Source organism: Amblyraja radiata, chromosome 2, assembly GCF_010909765.2.
Source record: "Amblyraja radiata isolate CabotCenter1 chromosome 2, sAmbRad1.1.pri, whole genome shotgun sequence".
Taxonomy (NCBI): Eukaryota; Metazoa; Chordata; class Chondrichthyes; order Rajiformes; family Rajidae; genus Amblyraja; species Amblyraja radiata.
The window spans coordinates 127933859-127948899 of record NC_045957.1 but is presented as its reverse complement, the minus strand read 5'-3'; the positions used below and the strand labels follow the sequence as shown (position 1 = coordinate 127948899).

The 15041-nt window shown below is 39.2% G+C and overlaps 1 protein-coding gene across 3 annotated transcripts in view; it reads left to right on the top strand.

The window, feature by feature from the left end:
• nebl (nebulette) overlaps positions 1 to 15041 on the top strand; it is a 308612-nt gene that overhangs the window by 266136 nt on the left and 27435 nt on the right. For 2 of the 3 annotated variants that reach the window (XM_033015411.1, XM_033015403.1), the window contains exon 5: positions 8124 to 8298. In XM_033015411.1, the coding sequence (XP_032871302.1) occupies positions 8124 to 8298 (175 nt within the window). Of the gene's footprint in view, positions 1 to 1230; positions 1336 to 1574; positions 1680 to 2710; positions 2804 to 6919; positions 7013 to 7126; positions 7220 to 7461; positions 7567 to 8123; positions 8299 to 15041 lie in introns of all 3 variants that reach the window. The other variant, XM_033015397.1, reaches the window with a different exon arrangement.

Here is a 15041-nt window from a genome sequence, read left to right as displayed (position 1 = left end):
AAAAAGGCACATCATATCTCAAGGGATCTCAACTTGGGTATTTGGAGGATTTTGTGCTGATGTAAATCATTCCGGCAATGGACAGCTATTCTGCATTGGTTGGCACATTTCAAGAACTGTAGCATAGGGTGCAGAACTGCTGTGTGTGTTATTAATACATTCTATTGATTTTTTTATTTTCCTTGCTGCTCTCTACATGATAAATTCTCGACTAATCAAATAATTCACCTTCCATGCAGTTGGTATAAATGGCTGCGTGTTCAAGTGTATATTACGGATCTTATAAAGTACGTTTATAAAGTAAGCAATTTAGTTCAGGTATTTTTGATATTATTTTGAAGAGCATTGGAGTATTCCCACTATCGCAAAAATCATGCTGTCCTAAACTAATTTAAGTAAAAATGGATTTTCTGGTTACAAGTCATTTGCTGCTTGTGAGAACTTTTGGATACAAACTGCAGCTTTATTTATGTTTAAAAAAAGATACAGAGTGCTGAAATAACTCAAAAGGGTCAGGCAGCATCTCTGGTGAACATGGATAGATTACGTTCCTGGGTTGCGGCCCTTCTTACCTTGATTAAGAAATAACTAATTGCTCTTGTAATTACTCATGTCCTTCATGTCAGCTAGGTATAATATACTTCCAAATTCTTCATAAAACAAGGAAGATAACTGATTCCTGGGATGTCAGGACTTTCATCAGACTGATTCCTGGGATGTCAGGACTTTCATATGAAGAAAGACTGGATAGACTCGGCTTGTACTCGCTAGAATTTAGAAGATTGAGGGGGGATCTTATAGAAACTTACAAAATTCTTAAGGGGTTGGGCAGGCTAGATACAGGAAGATTGTTCCCTATGTTGGGGAAGTCCAGAACAAGGGGTCACAGTTTAAGGATAAGGGGAAAATCTTAGGATAGATGAGGAAAACATTTTTCACACAGAGTGGTGAATCTCTGGAATTCTCTGCCACAGAAGGTAGTTGAGGCCAGTTCATTGGCTATCTTTAAGAGGGAGTTAGATGTTGCCCTTGTGGCTAAAGGGATCAGGGGGTATGGAGAGAAGGCAGGTACAGGATACTGAGTTGGATGATCAGCCATGATCACATTGAATGGCGGTGTAGGCTCGAAGGGCCGAATGGCCTACTCCTGCACCTATTTTCTATGTTTCTATGTTTCTATAACTAAAGTAAGTCTGAGTATTAGTTCACTTTGCTCTGATTTGATTCTAGGTAATGTATAAGCAGACATCTGATTTGGGACAAAATAAGTATGGAACTGTAACTGACACACCAGAGTTGATACATGCTGCACATGTAAAAGACATTTACAGTCAGGTTGGTAATAATTTATATGAATTTTGTTTGAGAAATAAATTAGGAACCTGTAACAGGCTGTTTTACAAAACTATAAAACAATAATAGCAATTGGGGGGAACTGAATTTAAAGCAGAAGAATGTGAGTATTACACAATGTTGAAGTCAAACGCTGTAAAGTTATCATGATTCAGATGCACAGCTTTCATCATACTGAAATGGAAAAGATAATCTTTGATTATCACTCGATTATTCCACAGAAAAAATATAAAAGTGAAGCAGAAAATATGCTAAGTATGTGCACTATAACATCAGATTCTCCAGAAATGGAAAGAGTTAAGAAAAACCAAATAAATCTTAGCCCAGTAAGTATTTATTAGTTTTGGTTTCATTTATGTTTTATTAATATTTTGACTGCTATGGGTTTATGTGATGTACTGTTACAGTGCAAATACCTTGCATTGTATTCCATCAAGGCAGCTTTAGCATTTAATTAATTTTAATGTCAAAAAATTAAATCACTAATCAGAAGCAAGTATCAGAAAGAATAACAATGAAACTACCATATCATCATCAAAAGAAGGAAGTTTGGCCTGCTCTCCCAATTCATGCCACATCCGACGTCAGATTGCCGTGAATCTTTCTGTGCAATCCCAGAATTGACACCAGGTAATATCCACGTGTTACCAGGGAAATCCTGGCTTTCAATGGGAGACACAGTCCTGCAGGGGTTGAATGTTGACACAAGGAATTGCAGATGCTGGTTCACAAAAAAAAGACACAAAGTGCTGAAGTAACTCAGCAGCTCAGGCAGCATCCCTGGGGAACATCGATATGTGTGCTCCAGGTGCTGTCCATGTTCTCCAGGGATGCTGCCTGACACGCTGAGATACTCCAGCAATTTGTGTCTTTTTTTTTAACAAAGTAGGTTAGTTTTACTCCACTGTACTTGTGCTATCCCTTTTTCACATTGCCTTCTTCAGGTGTTATCTGGGAAATGTGGCTGCCTTGGTGGTGCCCTGACTTAGAGATTGATGCATGACATAATAGGTGCGCTATTGGGTAATTGTGTGCTGTACTTACAAGCATTCCAATCATGAGCCTGCCACTGCAAACATCAATTGTACCTGAGCATCAATGCATCAAGTACCAAAAACCGCTGTTGGACATATCTCCTCAAGTGCTCTGCAGCACACAAACAAACATGTAGCGTCTAAAATTAGGGCAGGGCCTGGGGAGTTAAAGGTGAGAGTGGGTCAGCAGTTGGAGGCATAATTAGATCTCTATTAGTGCATGTGTTGTAGCTGTTCTGCTCAGCTCATCAAACCATCAATGTACATGCTGCCGTTTTGTGCTCATTATCCTGTCTTCTAAAAATAATACCTAATTATTAAAGGTGCATTATAAAGGAGTGATCGGCGCAGGTACAGCAGTAAAAGAAACTCCAGAAATCAAACGTGTTAAAGAAAATCAGCAAAATATTAGTATGGTGAGTTGCCTTTCCCCTTTCACTTTTGCCCACGATCCTTCTCATGTTACATCCTTAATTTAACTAAAACATCTAGCTGCATGTGGGACCAACGTCATGCCCATTTGTGAATGGAGCTTATCAATATTTTAAAAATAATAGGTTAAATCTTGCTGGAAAATAAACCTGATTGAGTAAAATACACTTTTCAATTGAGTAGTCAAATCAGGGATTGAAAGATACGAGACACTATAAATTGTGTAATTCTAAATTGTGTTGCCATCACGTCAAGGTAACACAAACTGCATTTTGCCCCTGCCACCACATTATTTTTTAAAATGTTGCTTGGTAAACTTTAAATTAGTGCTGGGACTTAACATCATGTCAGTTGTTAATGTAACTGAAATAATTTATCTGATCCAGAAAAAGAACACACTGATCACGCTTTCTCTTGCATGGAGTGATTTATCATCAATGTTTAAAAAAAAAAAAAATGTTAGTATTTTCCTTTTTTTTTAATCTTTGGTCATGCCTTTCTTTGGCTACTGTATCTGAATTAAATTGTAAGTCACCCAACCCTTCTTTCCTTTCTGCCTTTTGTTTATCTTTCTTGGTCCTAAAATCTTATTGGTTTGGGTACATTGGCTGAATTACTGTTGAATCTGCCAATCATTTGTATTCCAGATGCTCTATTTACTTTGGCTGCACTGTTAATTAGCTTGCACTTCCAGCAAGTTACATCTCAAAAACATGCTGACAGGTGTAGGAGGAAATCTAACACATGTCACAAAATCTGGCCCATGATCTCATGCCTTTTGGGTATAACATCAGCAGACAACGCATGTTGTTCACAGGGAAGCCACTCTGCTCAAAATCAGTGCTATCAAACGTTTCATTATATATTCTACACGGGTTGCACCAGTTTGCTCTCACCTGATCTGAAGATTGTGACCATTTGAGACAAAGTGAAAGCATTAATTCCTTCTCTGTACCACAGAAAGGTTCTTATATATTCTTGTATTCCTATCCTTTTAAACATTAAAATATTTCACCAAGATCAGTGGACCAAGTTTATATTAACAAAACATGAATTGCATAAAAATAGATGGACAAAAGAATCTAAATAGCATGTTGGATGAATAAGGCATTTTAAGCAGGCATGGCAAATTATTTGTCCGGGAATCTTCATTCATTGAAGTTCTGTGTTTGCTTGTTAGGGTATCATCAGGCTGCCACTCAGTAAGCGCTTTGTTATAAGCCTGTCAAAATATTCTGTCATCCACAGCTGGATTCCTGTCTGAACACCAGACCGTAACCATGCATGTAAATGCCCAGGGAACTGCTGTTATCTGCCATGACAAGACCAGCCGCCATTGCTGGGAGCAGAGTGAGGGGAAAGAAGGCAAATTGGGAATAGGCTGTCAGATTGATATAATTGTCGCCCAATCATTCCACCAACACTTCAGAGTTTTGGAAATTGAATATTTTGGGGCATCTTGGACAGGGACATGGATAGAAAAGATTTAGAGGGATATGGGCCAAATGGGGGGGCAAATGGGACAAGCTTCGATGGGGCATCTGGCCGGCATGGACAAATTCAGACGAAGGACCCGTTTCCCTGCTGTATGACTCTATCTGATATTTTGCTGCTAGTACATCAAATTTGGGTAGTACGGAAGGTATTATCATCCACATTGTTTTTTCTTCAGATTGCAGTACTGGTAGCTTTGCAGGGAGGACTAGTCCATTGTGAGAGGAGAATATCATTTGCATTGTGTTATCTGACTGAGGATTGTGAGATTGAGGAGTAGGATCTGGTCCTTAGTAGGGTTGAGGAGCGGTAATGCCAATGGGCCTGCATGGGTTAATTCACCTGGGAAGGACAATCTGCATCTTCTGGGTTCACAAAACAAAGATTTTGCTTTGACTTGACACCAAATGCTAGGATTGAATGCATCATGCACAGTTAATCATCGTGACTTCAATGCCATAGTTGGGATCATGGATTAGTGTCTTATGTGGACCTGCTGCTGGTTAGCTGGCTGGCTGGTTGGAAATAGACCTGAAGAAATGTTGTCGCCAAGCTTTGCTCATCATTTTAGGTTCACTGCTTTAAAACTCAAATTCAACTCCTCTTTATAAATATGTGTAGTTCTATTGAGTGTTGATCCACACTATTTGAACGTTTATTTAAATTTACCATGGTGGGAAAATACATGCAGTACATTTTGAATTTGATTCTCCTTATTTCTTAGTCTAATTTCTGATATTCAGCACATTTCTTTTGGCTTACTGCTTCAAAGATGGATTCTCTTTGCCAAAGAAGTCGTGAGTTCACAGCATAGAAATATGCCCTTCGGTCCACATTGTACATGTTGGCTGACTTGCCTCTAGGCCTTCTGTGTCATGGTGGTTCAACTGCTCATCTCAATGCTCAGTCCAAGTACCTGCTTCCACCATTCCCCTTGCCAATCTGTTACAGATTTCAACTATCTGGGTGAAACATTTCTTCCTGAAATCTCCTTTGAACCTATGGCCTCAGGTAATAGTCAGCCCTGTTACTGGAAGAGTTTCTAATTAGCTACCCTTTCTATGCCCCTCGTAATTTGTATACCTTGCCCTTCTCTCCGGCCCTGGCAACATCCTGATGAATCACCTCTGAACCCTCTATAGTACTATTATCATTGGATACATTTGTCACAGCGACATTCACTGCCAGGTGACACCAGGTAATTGCGTGGAGAGGCACACAGCTATTTTAAGATAACTAATGTTCTTATTTCTGAGCAGACCTCTCTTTCCTGTATCAAGATATTTGTGTTTCAATTTAATCCTTCCATTACATTTTTAGGCCTATTTAAAAAAAACCCTGAAAATCCTTTTGTAGCAAAAAAGACAATGCAGAATCAGGGAATCATATTTAACAAAAGAAGTGATCTGAGCCATTGGCCCAGATTTTGATGTGGCACCTAACTGCACATTGTCTACACATCACACAGCCATCCCCGGTCGTTCCATCCTCTCCCTGTTTTATCAGGTAGAAGATACAGATACAGGAACAGCGTCTTCCCCTCCATTACCAGGCTTCTGCAGTCCTTCCATAAGGTAGTGTACTGTCTGATTTACCTCCACCCCATTGTGGACATTGGACTTTGTCCATGGAACCTTTGCTATAATGCTGAGAACTATATTCTATACTCTGTATATTTTCCTTTGCTCGACTTCTGTACTTGAGCTTGTTTTAATTGTATAATATCTGATTGGATTTGATAGCATGCAAAACACTGCATGCTTTTCACTGCACCTCTGTATATGTGATAATAATAAACCTATTTGATTCTCCTTTTTAAATAATTATGTAATACAGATCTGCAAGATTGGAGCATAATATACCTGGCCCATAATATTCCAGACTCGATTGCAAGGTCCTGAAAGATGGCAAAGCCCTGAATTATATTATTAGGTCATATGGGTATGCCAGAACAAATCCAGTGCATGATACAGCCCTTTTGAACGGAATAGACAAATACTTTTAAGAACCATCTTTAAACACCTGTAAATAGACACAGATTACTGCAAACAGAAATAATGAAATCATTAATCCCTAAACGTCCCCTATTCATGTCCTCCAGAGATCCTGCTGACTCACTGTGTTATTCCAGCACTTTGTGTTCTTACTAATCTCTATCTTCTCCTCGCTGTAAAACTCCATTGAAATCTCTGGGCTAGTGGATCCTGTGCCAAGATCCATGTAATATCCAGCAGCAGAGTGTACTGGCAGATTTCTGTTGTCACATCTAACAACAAGTTCAGAACTGTCACACATTCATGAGCATGCACCAAATTTCTGAACTTGCCAGCATCTGCAATGTGCAATTCTGGCAATTCCACAAGGAAATGGTGTAATTTAAAGCAATTCCTCTCTCCTCAGTAGCTCTCTGTATTTTTGCTTTCTAATGCAGAATATTTTAAAGATTTGTTAACATCGCACGTTTTTTAAATTCTTACATGCTTCAAAAAAGGAGCTAACTGATCAAATTTGTTTCTGAACATTAATATTGCTAAGTAGAGTCAAATAGATGTGACTTTTTCTTAAATACAATGAAAAATAACTTACATCATTTTTATTGTGTCTAGGTGAATTACAAAGATGAAATTGGTCAAGGAACAGCAGTTCCAGATCTTTATGATTTAGAACGTGTGAAAGGGAATCAGAAGAACATCAGCTTGGTTTGTTTATATAAGAGTTCATTGTCATAAGGGTGCTCTTTAAAATGCACATAACCTCTAGTTAATTCCTTAACATTTTCATCATCATGTATATAATATATATTTGTATTCAAGGTCCAATATAAAGAAAGGGTTGGCACAGGGACAGCAGTCCCTGTTACTCTTGAGATGGAGCGAGCCAAGAGAAATCAGTCAAATATCAGTTCGGCAAGTCTTTGCGCCCTTTTGCATGTCAACTTCTTTCTGTGATTATACTGATCATAGATATAACAATTGTCAGCTTTTTTCAGTTCAGCAGTGTTTGATATTAAGAAATCAATTGTAAAAAATGATCAGATAGTAAAAGTATTTTATTTAACTCTTGTTACATAGATCCTGCTTTGTCTGTCCTATGACATAGTGTGGGATGTGCAACTTGTATGATCTAACGCTGTTAATTTGGTCAGTAGGTGCTGTACAGTACTGGCCTGAAGGAAATGAAAGGCAGACCGGTTCAGCTTTTTGACACTCCAGAAGTGAGACGTGTTCGTGAAACACAAAATAATATCTCTATGGTAGAGTTAAACAGGTTTTCCAACAGCACCATGTAGAGCAAATGGCACTTTGACTCTGTTACTAACTGTGTTTGATAATTTACAATGAACCAGTAAACTAATGTAAATCACATACTAAATTCACACTGGTAAATGAACACTTGTGGCACAAATCTGTATGTTAAATGATGGATATGTATTCAAAATAATTTGTCTCAATAAAAATTTTAAATGAGAATCTACTTGCTTGTGTTTATTCTGTGGCACATACATTGCTTGTATAACATTCACATATCTGATCCACTGCACACAGCTCTGATCCACTGCACACAGCTTGAATGTTTTTATGACTGAAGGGATTTGATGCTAGGATGTATGGGCAGGGCACTATGTATGGCTGAGTAGTGGTATGTGTGACTGCATGGATGTTTTTGAGATAGGAGAATAGAATTCAAAAATAAATGTTAAGTTTTATTACTGTAATTTTGATAAGAAATGTTAAATGTCTTAACATTTGATAATGTTGATAATGCAAACAAAATGTGCAAATAACTATTTTCCATTAATTTTGTTGACAGATTAAATATCATGAAGATTTTGAAAAGGGAAAGGGAAAGGGTTTCACTTCTGTCTCCGATGACTTGGTAACAGAGCGAGCAAGGAAGAACACTCAGTTTATGAGTGATGCAATGTACAAAGGAGTGCAACCCCATGTGGTGGAGATGGAGAAAAACAGATCGGGCATCATGGGAGGTATTTTTGTTTCCTTAAAACTTTGATTGATTGATTGTCACATGTCCATGGTACAGTTAAATTCTTTGTTTTGCATTCAATACACAAGTATACAAGGAGTTGCCTCGTATTAGGCGCCAACAAAGTTACAAAAACTTACAAAATCTTCTGCCAAATTTTATTTTCATTAAAAACACAGATTCAATAGATAAACAAATAGATTGCAATATTGCAATATACTCTTCAAAAAGAGTATAAAAACATGGTATGTTATTTCAGTACAGGTCCTCCCAGGGTTCCATTCATTAGAACTGTCTGTAACCTGAACAGTTTGCAGATTGGAAATGCACAGTAAATCCAGTTCTCACATAGCAGAAGATGCCTGCAGCCCTGCAGCAGTCTGCAATCCCTTCCCGACAATCTCCTAAACGCTCACTCTTTTGTATAGGCTGTGCATTAATTGGGCGTTCGTAAGCTGGGTTGGACCTGTATCTGTAAATTATGATTTATGCCATCACTTTTTTTTAAAAACTCCATTCAGTTTTGCTCATGTGTTTTAAATGCTCATTTTGGTTGTAAAATTAGTCATCTTGCCCCTGTCTTTATTGCAGCTAACGTCTGAGAAACGTCATGTCTTGATTTTATAAAATATATTATAACTTCTTCTGGTTGTTACAAATGTTTGTGAGGACTCGTTGATAACTTTGTCATTAACTGCTGCAGGTGCTGTCTGGATATGGAGCAAAAGGATGCTAAACAGTAAATCTGGCAAAAGGGTGCCCATATTAAACTGACTTTCATAAAACAATTTTTTTTGATATTCACGTCCTTTTTGCTTTGATGAAATTATTATGTTTCATTATGAATACACTTTATCATGATTTTGACAAACTAATTTGGTTGTTGATTAAAATATTACATGGCATAAGTTAGTGCATATTTGATGTCTACCTCTGAATAATCCGTTTCATCCATCTGAGTGACATTTTTATTGTTTGGACTCTGCTGACTTGTCTTGTGACAGAATGTTTAAGAAAGAACTGCAGATGCTGGAAAAATCGAAGGTGGACAAAAATGTGTCTACCTGCCTTGTGACAGATGTGATTTAGTAGTACTACTCGTGTGCTGTTTGATTTTCCACTTTTTGCATTGTTATCAACACCTGAGTTGGATAGAAGTTGATCTTGTCTATCACCATCCAAACTTTGCTCCTGGCATCAATGAGATGATATAACCTCTTGTGACTGGCAATGCACAGGAACGTTTTTCAAACAATAAGAATTAATTTTTGATTATCTTTTATCACACCTTGTCCACAGTGAATTCAGTAAAATAAATATTCTTCATTGATTTGTCTCATAATTCTGTCTTGTTTTCCAAAAGCATTATCCAAAAGCAGTCTCTATTCACACGATGAAAGCAATTCTCATAGGTGTTAGTTCTGTTTAGAAATATTTGCAAATTGCAGCAAAATATAGGGTTAAAAAAAGGGATCTGGAAACTTCAATGTGTGCTCTTTGAGAGGAAACCGTGGGCAAATATGGCAAAGCTTCATACCAACACAAAGGAAGACTAATAAAAATGTATATATTTTTAATTAACTGAGTTGCAGAACTGCAAATGTAAAGGATTTGCAATCAATAAATACTGTTGCAAATCATAGCACAACTTCTATTTTTAGCTTTTAGAAACATCTTTTTCCTATTATATTGTTTTTTGAAAGGGTAATATTCTAGGTTTAAATCATATCTTTGATAAAACAAATAAAAAATAATATTTGTTCATGTTGATATAATTTATTTATTTGATGTTACTGATTTAGAAAAAAACATTGAATGATTTCAGATTTCAATTAAATAATAACATATAAACATACCTGGAATTAGAAGCTTGTATTTTACAAATTATCTGCTCTTGTATGGGTAAGAAAAAATAATGCTTCTATTAATAACTTAAAATAAATTATCAATAAACATACAAGAGTTAGAGCTATAGAAATGTATAGCATGGAAACAGGCCCTTCAACCCAACCTGTTCATGCCAAACATGTTGCCGTTCTGGGCATAGACACACGAGCTAGAAGGGTCTCAGATCCTTTTTTCCTGCATTCCAACCACTATTTTGACAGAAACTAATTAGATTGACAGACATGGCTCCATTTTAGACTGAAAAGTTCTGGAGGTTTTAAAAGCTGAACTGGGAAAGGAATTTACAGTTGCAGTGGTGGACTGGGTCTAAAAATATTGGTTGCCAGGGGACAAAGGGGGCCCAACCACAACTACAATGCTATCATTTAACAGGGGCCCACTTGCCATCACTTGCTATCACTTCATCAGCGGCCCACTTGCCATCGGGCAAGCTGACACCCTGGCCAGTCCGCCACTGTACAGTTGCATAACCTGGAGTTAGGGTCTGATTCCTGATTTTCCTGATGAAGTGGAGAAAGAGTTGGGGGATAGGGCCAGTGTACCTTTGGAACAAGGACTGTTTGATGTAAACAACAAAAAGGCAGGCATAGTTGGGGTCTGTGTGAGTGCCCACAGCTACACCTATAACTTGAAGAAATTGAGAGGAGTCAAAAGAGAAGTTGTTGAGGGCAAGGACAGGTTCTACCAGATGTAGGTGAGTGTTATTAGAGGAAAACTGATTGGGTCTCGGTTCAAGAAGAACTGGAGGGACTTGAGACCTTACTGGTGGGGGAATTTGCATCCAAAACATAATTCTCGATATTTCCGCCACCTTCAACTTGATCCCACCACCAGTCACATTTTCCCATTCCTACCCCTTTCCACCTTCTACAGAGACCACTCCCTCCACAATTAATTTGTTCACTCATCCCTTCCCACCCATTCCACCCCCTCCCCATATAACTCTTCATTCACGCAAACGCATATAACTCCTCCCTCACATCCATCAGTCCTTTCTTCAGCCTCGACCCGAAACGCCCCCCATTCCTTCTCTCCAGAGATGCTGCCTGTCCCGCTGAGTTACTCCAGCAGTTTGTGTCTATCTTTGGTTTAAATCAGCATCTGCACTTCCTAAACGAAAGGAAGTTACCGGGTAAGAGGACAACATTTTGGCAGATGGTGTCCAACGTACAGATATATAAGTTATCTACTTTGGCAGAAAGGCTAGAAAAGAAGAATATTACGTGATGGCTCAGCTTGTGGAGTTGTTGCCACATAACAGTAGAAACCAAGGTTTGATGCTGACTACAGAGTTCACACATTCTCCCTGTGAATGTGTGGGTTTCCTCCTCATGCTCCGGTTTCCTCCCACATCCCAAAGATGTGTGGATTTGTGTTAATTGGTCTCTAAATTGCCTCTAGTGTGCAGGGAGTGGTTGCAAGAGTGGGATAATATTGAAATAGTGTGAACGGGTGATCGATGGCCGGCATTGACTCGGTGGGCCGAAGGGCCTGTTTACGTGCTTTCAATCAATTAAATCAATCAATACGACATTCCTAAAGTCAGACAGGTATAACCATATAACAATTACAGCACGGAAACAGGCCATCTCGGCCCTACAAGTCCGTGCCGGTATGCAAGGTATGCAGCATGGAAGTTGGCCTTTTAGCTCTACAAGTAAATACCGACCAAGGAAACCAAAGATCTCGGAGAAAACCCACGAGGTCACGGGGAGGATGTACAACTCCATAAAGACAGCACCCATTGTCAGGATTGATCCCAGGTCCCTGGCGCTGTAATTTAGCACGTTTGGGACCCTGTGGGAAGGTGGGAATGTGGGAACGTTTTACTCCGGGGTGGGAGGATGGTTAGATTCTAAAGCCAGAAAACACATGGTCAGAAATGGGGATTTTGCATTTAATTTGGAGATAAAGAAGAGTTTATTTCAAAATAAGATTATGAATTAATGGAATTCTTAGCGAGAGATCTTTGCACACTGAATCATGATCAGAAATGAACAGATTTTGGACAAAAGGGGCTCAGGTATTCAGGCAGGAAAGTGGAAATCTGATTTGCCAAGATATTAATCAATGTTGCAATAGTCTGAAAGATTCATTTGGTCTTTCCTCCTGCTCCATCTCGTTGGGTTTTTAAGCTCCTAACTGACTTTGATGTGTTTTGTTAGGAAGGGAAGTTGTGGACCTTAACCAGACGTGTGGCAAATATGTGATTTCAGACCAACAGCCATATGATGCCAGGGCCAGGGATGTGTCTGAACGTGTCCAAGAAATCCTGAAATGGGAGGGAGAGGAGCCTGAAGTTGTGGTACATATAGGTACCAATGACATAGGTAAAAAAAGAGAAGTGGTCCTGAAAGAAGAATTTAGGGAGTTAGGTAGAGAGTTAAGGAGAAGGACTGCAAAGGTAACAATCTCAGGATTACTGCCTGTGCCACGCGACAGTGAGAGTAGGAATGGAGCGAGGTGGAGGATAAATGAGTGGATGAGGGGCTGGTGCAATGGGTATGGATTCAAGTTTCTGGATCATTGGGACCTCTTTTGGGGAAGGTGCGACCTGTACAGAAAGGACGGGTTGCACTTGAACTCGAGGGGGACCAATATCCTGGCGGGGAGATTTGCAAAGGCTACTGGGGAGACTTTAAACTAGTATGGTTGGGGGGAGGGACTCAAATTGGGAATGCTAGCAGTCAGTGTGTGAGGCAGTAGGCAGAGAATGGTAGCACTCTGACCCAAAATGTAGGGGAGAGAGAAGAAAAAGACAATAGACAGAGAATAAGAGAGGGTGGGTTTCTTAAATGTGTATATTTTAATGCTAGGAGCATTGTAAGAAAGGTGGATGAACTTAGAGCCTGGATTGACACCTGGAAGTATGATAGAATAGAATAGTTTCTTTATTGTCATTGTAACATGAACCATGAACCATGATGTTGTGGCGATCAGTGAAACATGGTTGCAGGAGGGCTGTGATTGGAAACTAAATATTCCAGGATTTCGTTGCTTCAGCTGTGATAGAATTGGAGGGGCAAGAGGTCGAGGTGTTGCATTGCTTATCAGGGAAGATATTACAGCAGTGCTTTGGCAGGATAGATTAGAGGGCTCGTCTAGGGAGGCTATTTGGGTGGAACTGAGAAATGGGAATGGGGTAGCAACACTTATAGGGGTGTATTATAGACCGCCAAATGGGGAGCGAGAATTGGAAGAGCAAATATGTAAGGAGATTGCAGATATTAGTAGTAAGCACAAGGTAGTGATTGTGGGAGATTTCAATTTTCCACACATAGACTGGGAAACACATTCTGTAAATGGGCTGGATGGGTTGGAGTTTGTAAAATGTGTGCAGGATAGTTTTTTGCAGCAATACATAGAAGTACCTACTAAAGAAGGGGCGGTGCTGGACCTCCTGTTAGGAAATGAGACGGGTCAGGTGGCAGAGGTATGCGTTGGGGAACAGTTCGGGACCAGTGATCACAATACCATTAGTTTCAATATAATTATGGAGAGGGTCAGAACTGGACCTAGGGTTGAGATTTTTGATTGGAGAAAGGCTAACTTTGATGAGATGCGAAAGGATTTAAAAGGAGTAAATTGGGACAGTTTGTTTTATGGGAAAGATGTGGAAGAGAAATGGAGGACATTTAAAGGTGAAATTTTAAGCATACAGATTCTTTATGTTCCTGTTCGGTTGAAAGGAAACAGTAAAAAGTGGAAAGAGCCATGGTTTTCAAGGGAAATTGGACATCTTGTTCGGAAAAAGAGGGAGATCTACAATAATTATAGGCAGCATGAAGTAAATGACGTGCTTGAGGAGTATAAGGAATGTAAAAAGAATCTTAAGAAATAAATTAGAAAAGCTAAAAGAAGACATGAGGTTGCTTTAGCAAGTAAGGTGAAAGTAAATCCAAAGGGTTTCTACAGCTATATTAATAGCAAAAGGATAACGAGGGATAAAATTGGTCCATTGGAGAGACGGAGTGGACAGCTATCTGCAGAGCCAAAAGAGATGGGGAAGATATTGAACAATTTATTTTCTTTGGTATTCACCAAGGAGAAGGATATTGAATTATGTGAGGTAAGGGAAACTAGTAGAGTAGCTATGGATACTATGAGTTTCAAAGTAAAAGAAGTACTGACACTTTTGAGAAATATAAAAGTGGATAAGTCTCCAGGTCTGGACAGGATATTCCCTAGGACATTGAGGGAAGTTAGTGTAGAAATAGCAGGGGCTATGACAGAAATATTTCAAATGTCATTAAAAACGGGAATAGTGCCGGAGGATTGGCGTACTGCGCATGTTGTTCCATTGTTTAAAAAGGGGTCTAAGAGTAAACCTAGCAATTATAGACCAGTTAGTTTGACGTCAGTGGTGGGCAAATTAATGGAAAGGATACTTAGAGATAATATATATAAGCATCTGGATAAACAGGGTCTGATTAGGAACAGTCAACATGGATTTGTGCCTGGAAGGTCATGTTTGACTAATCTTCTTGAATTTTTTGAAGAGGTTACTCGGGAAATTGCTGAGGGTAAAGCAATGGATGTTGTATATATGGACTTCAGTAAGGCCTTTGACAAGGTTCCTCATGGAAGGTTGGTTAAGAAGGTTCAATGGTTGGGTATTAATGGTGGAGTAGCAAGATGGATTCAACAGTGGCTGAATGGGAGATGCCAGAGAGTAATGGTGGATGGTTGTTTGTCAGGTTGGAGGCCAGTGACTAGTGGGGTGCCACAGGGATCTGTGTTGGGTCCACTGTTGTTTGTCATGTACATCAATGATCTGGATGATGGTGTGGTAAATTGGATTAGTAAGTATGCAGATGATACTAAGATAGGTGGGGT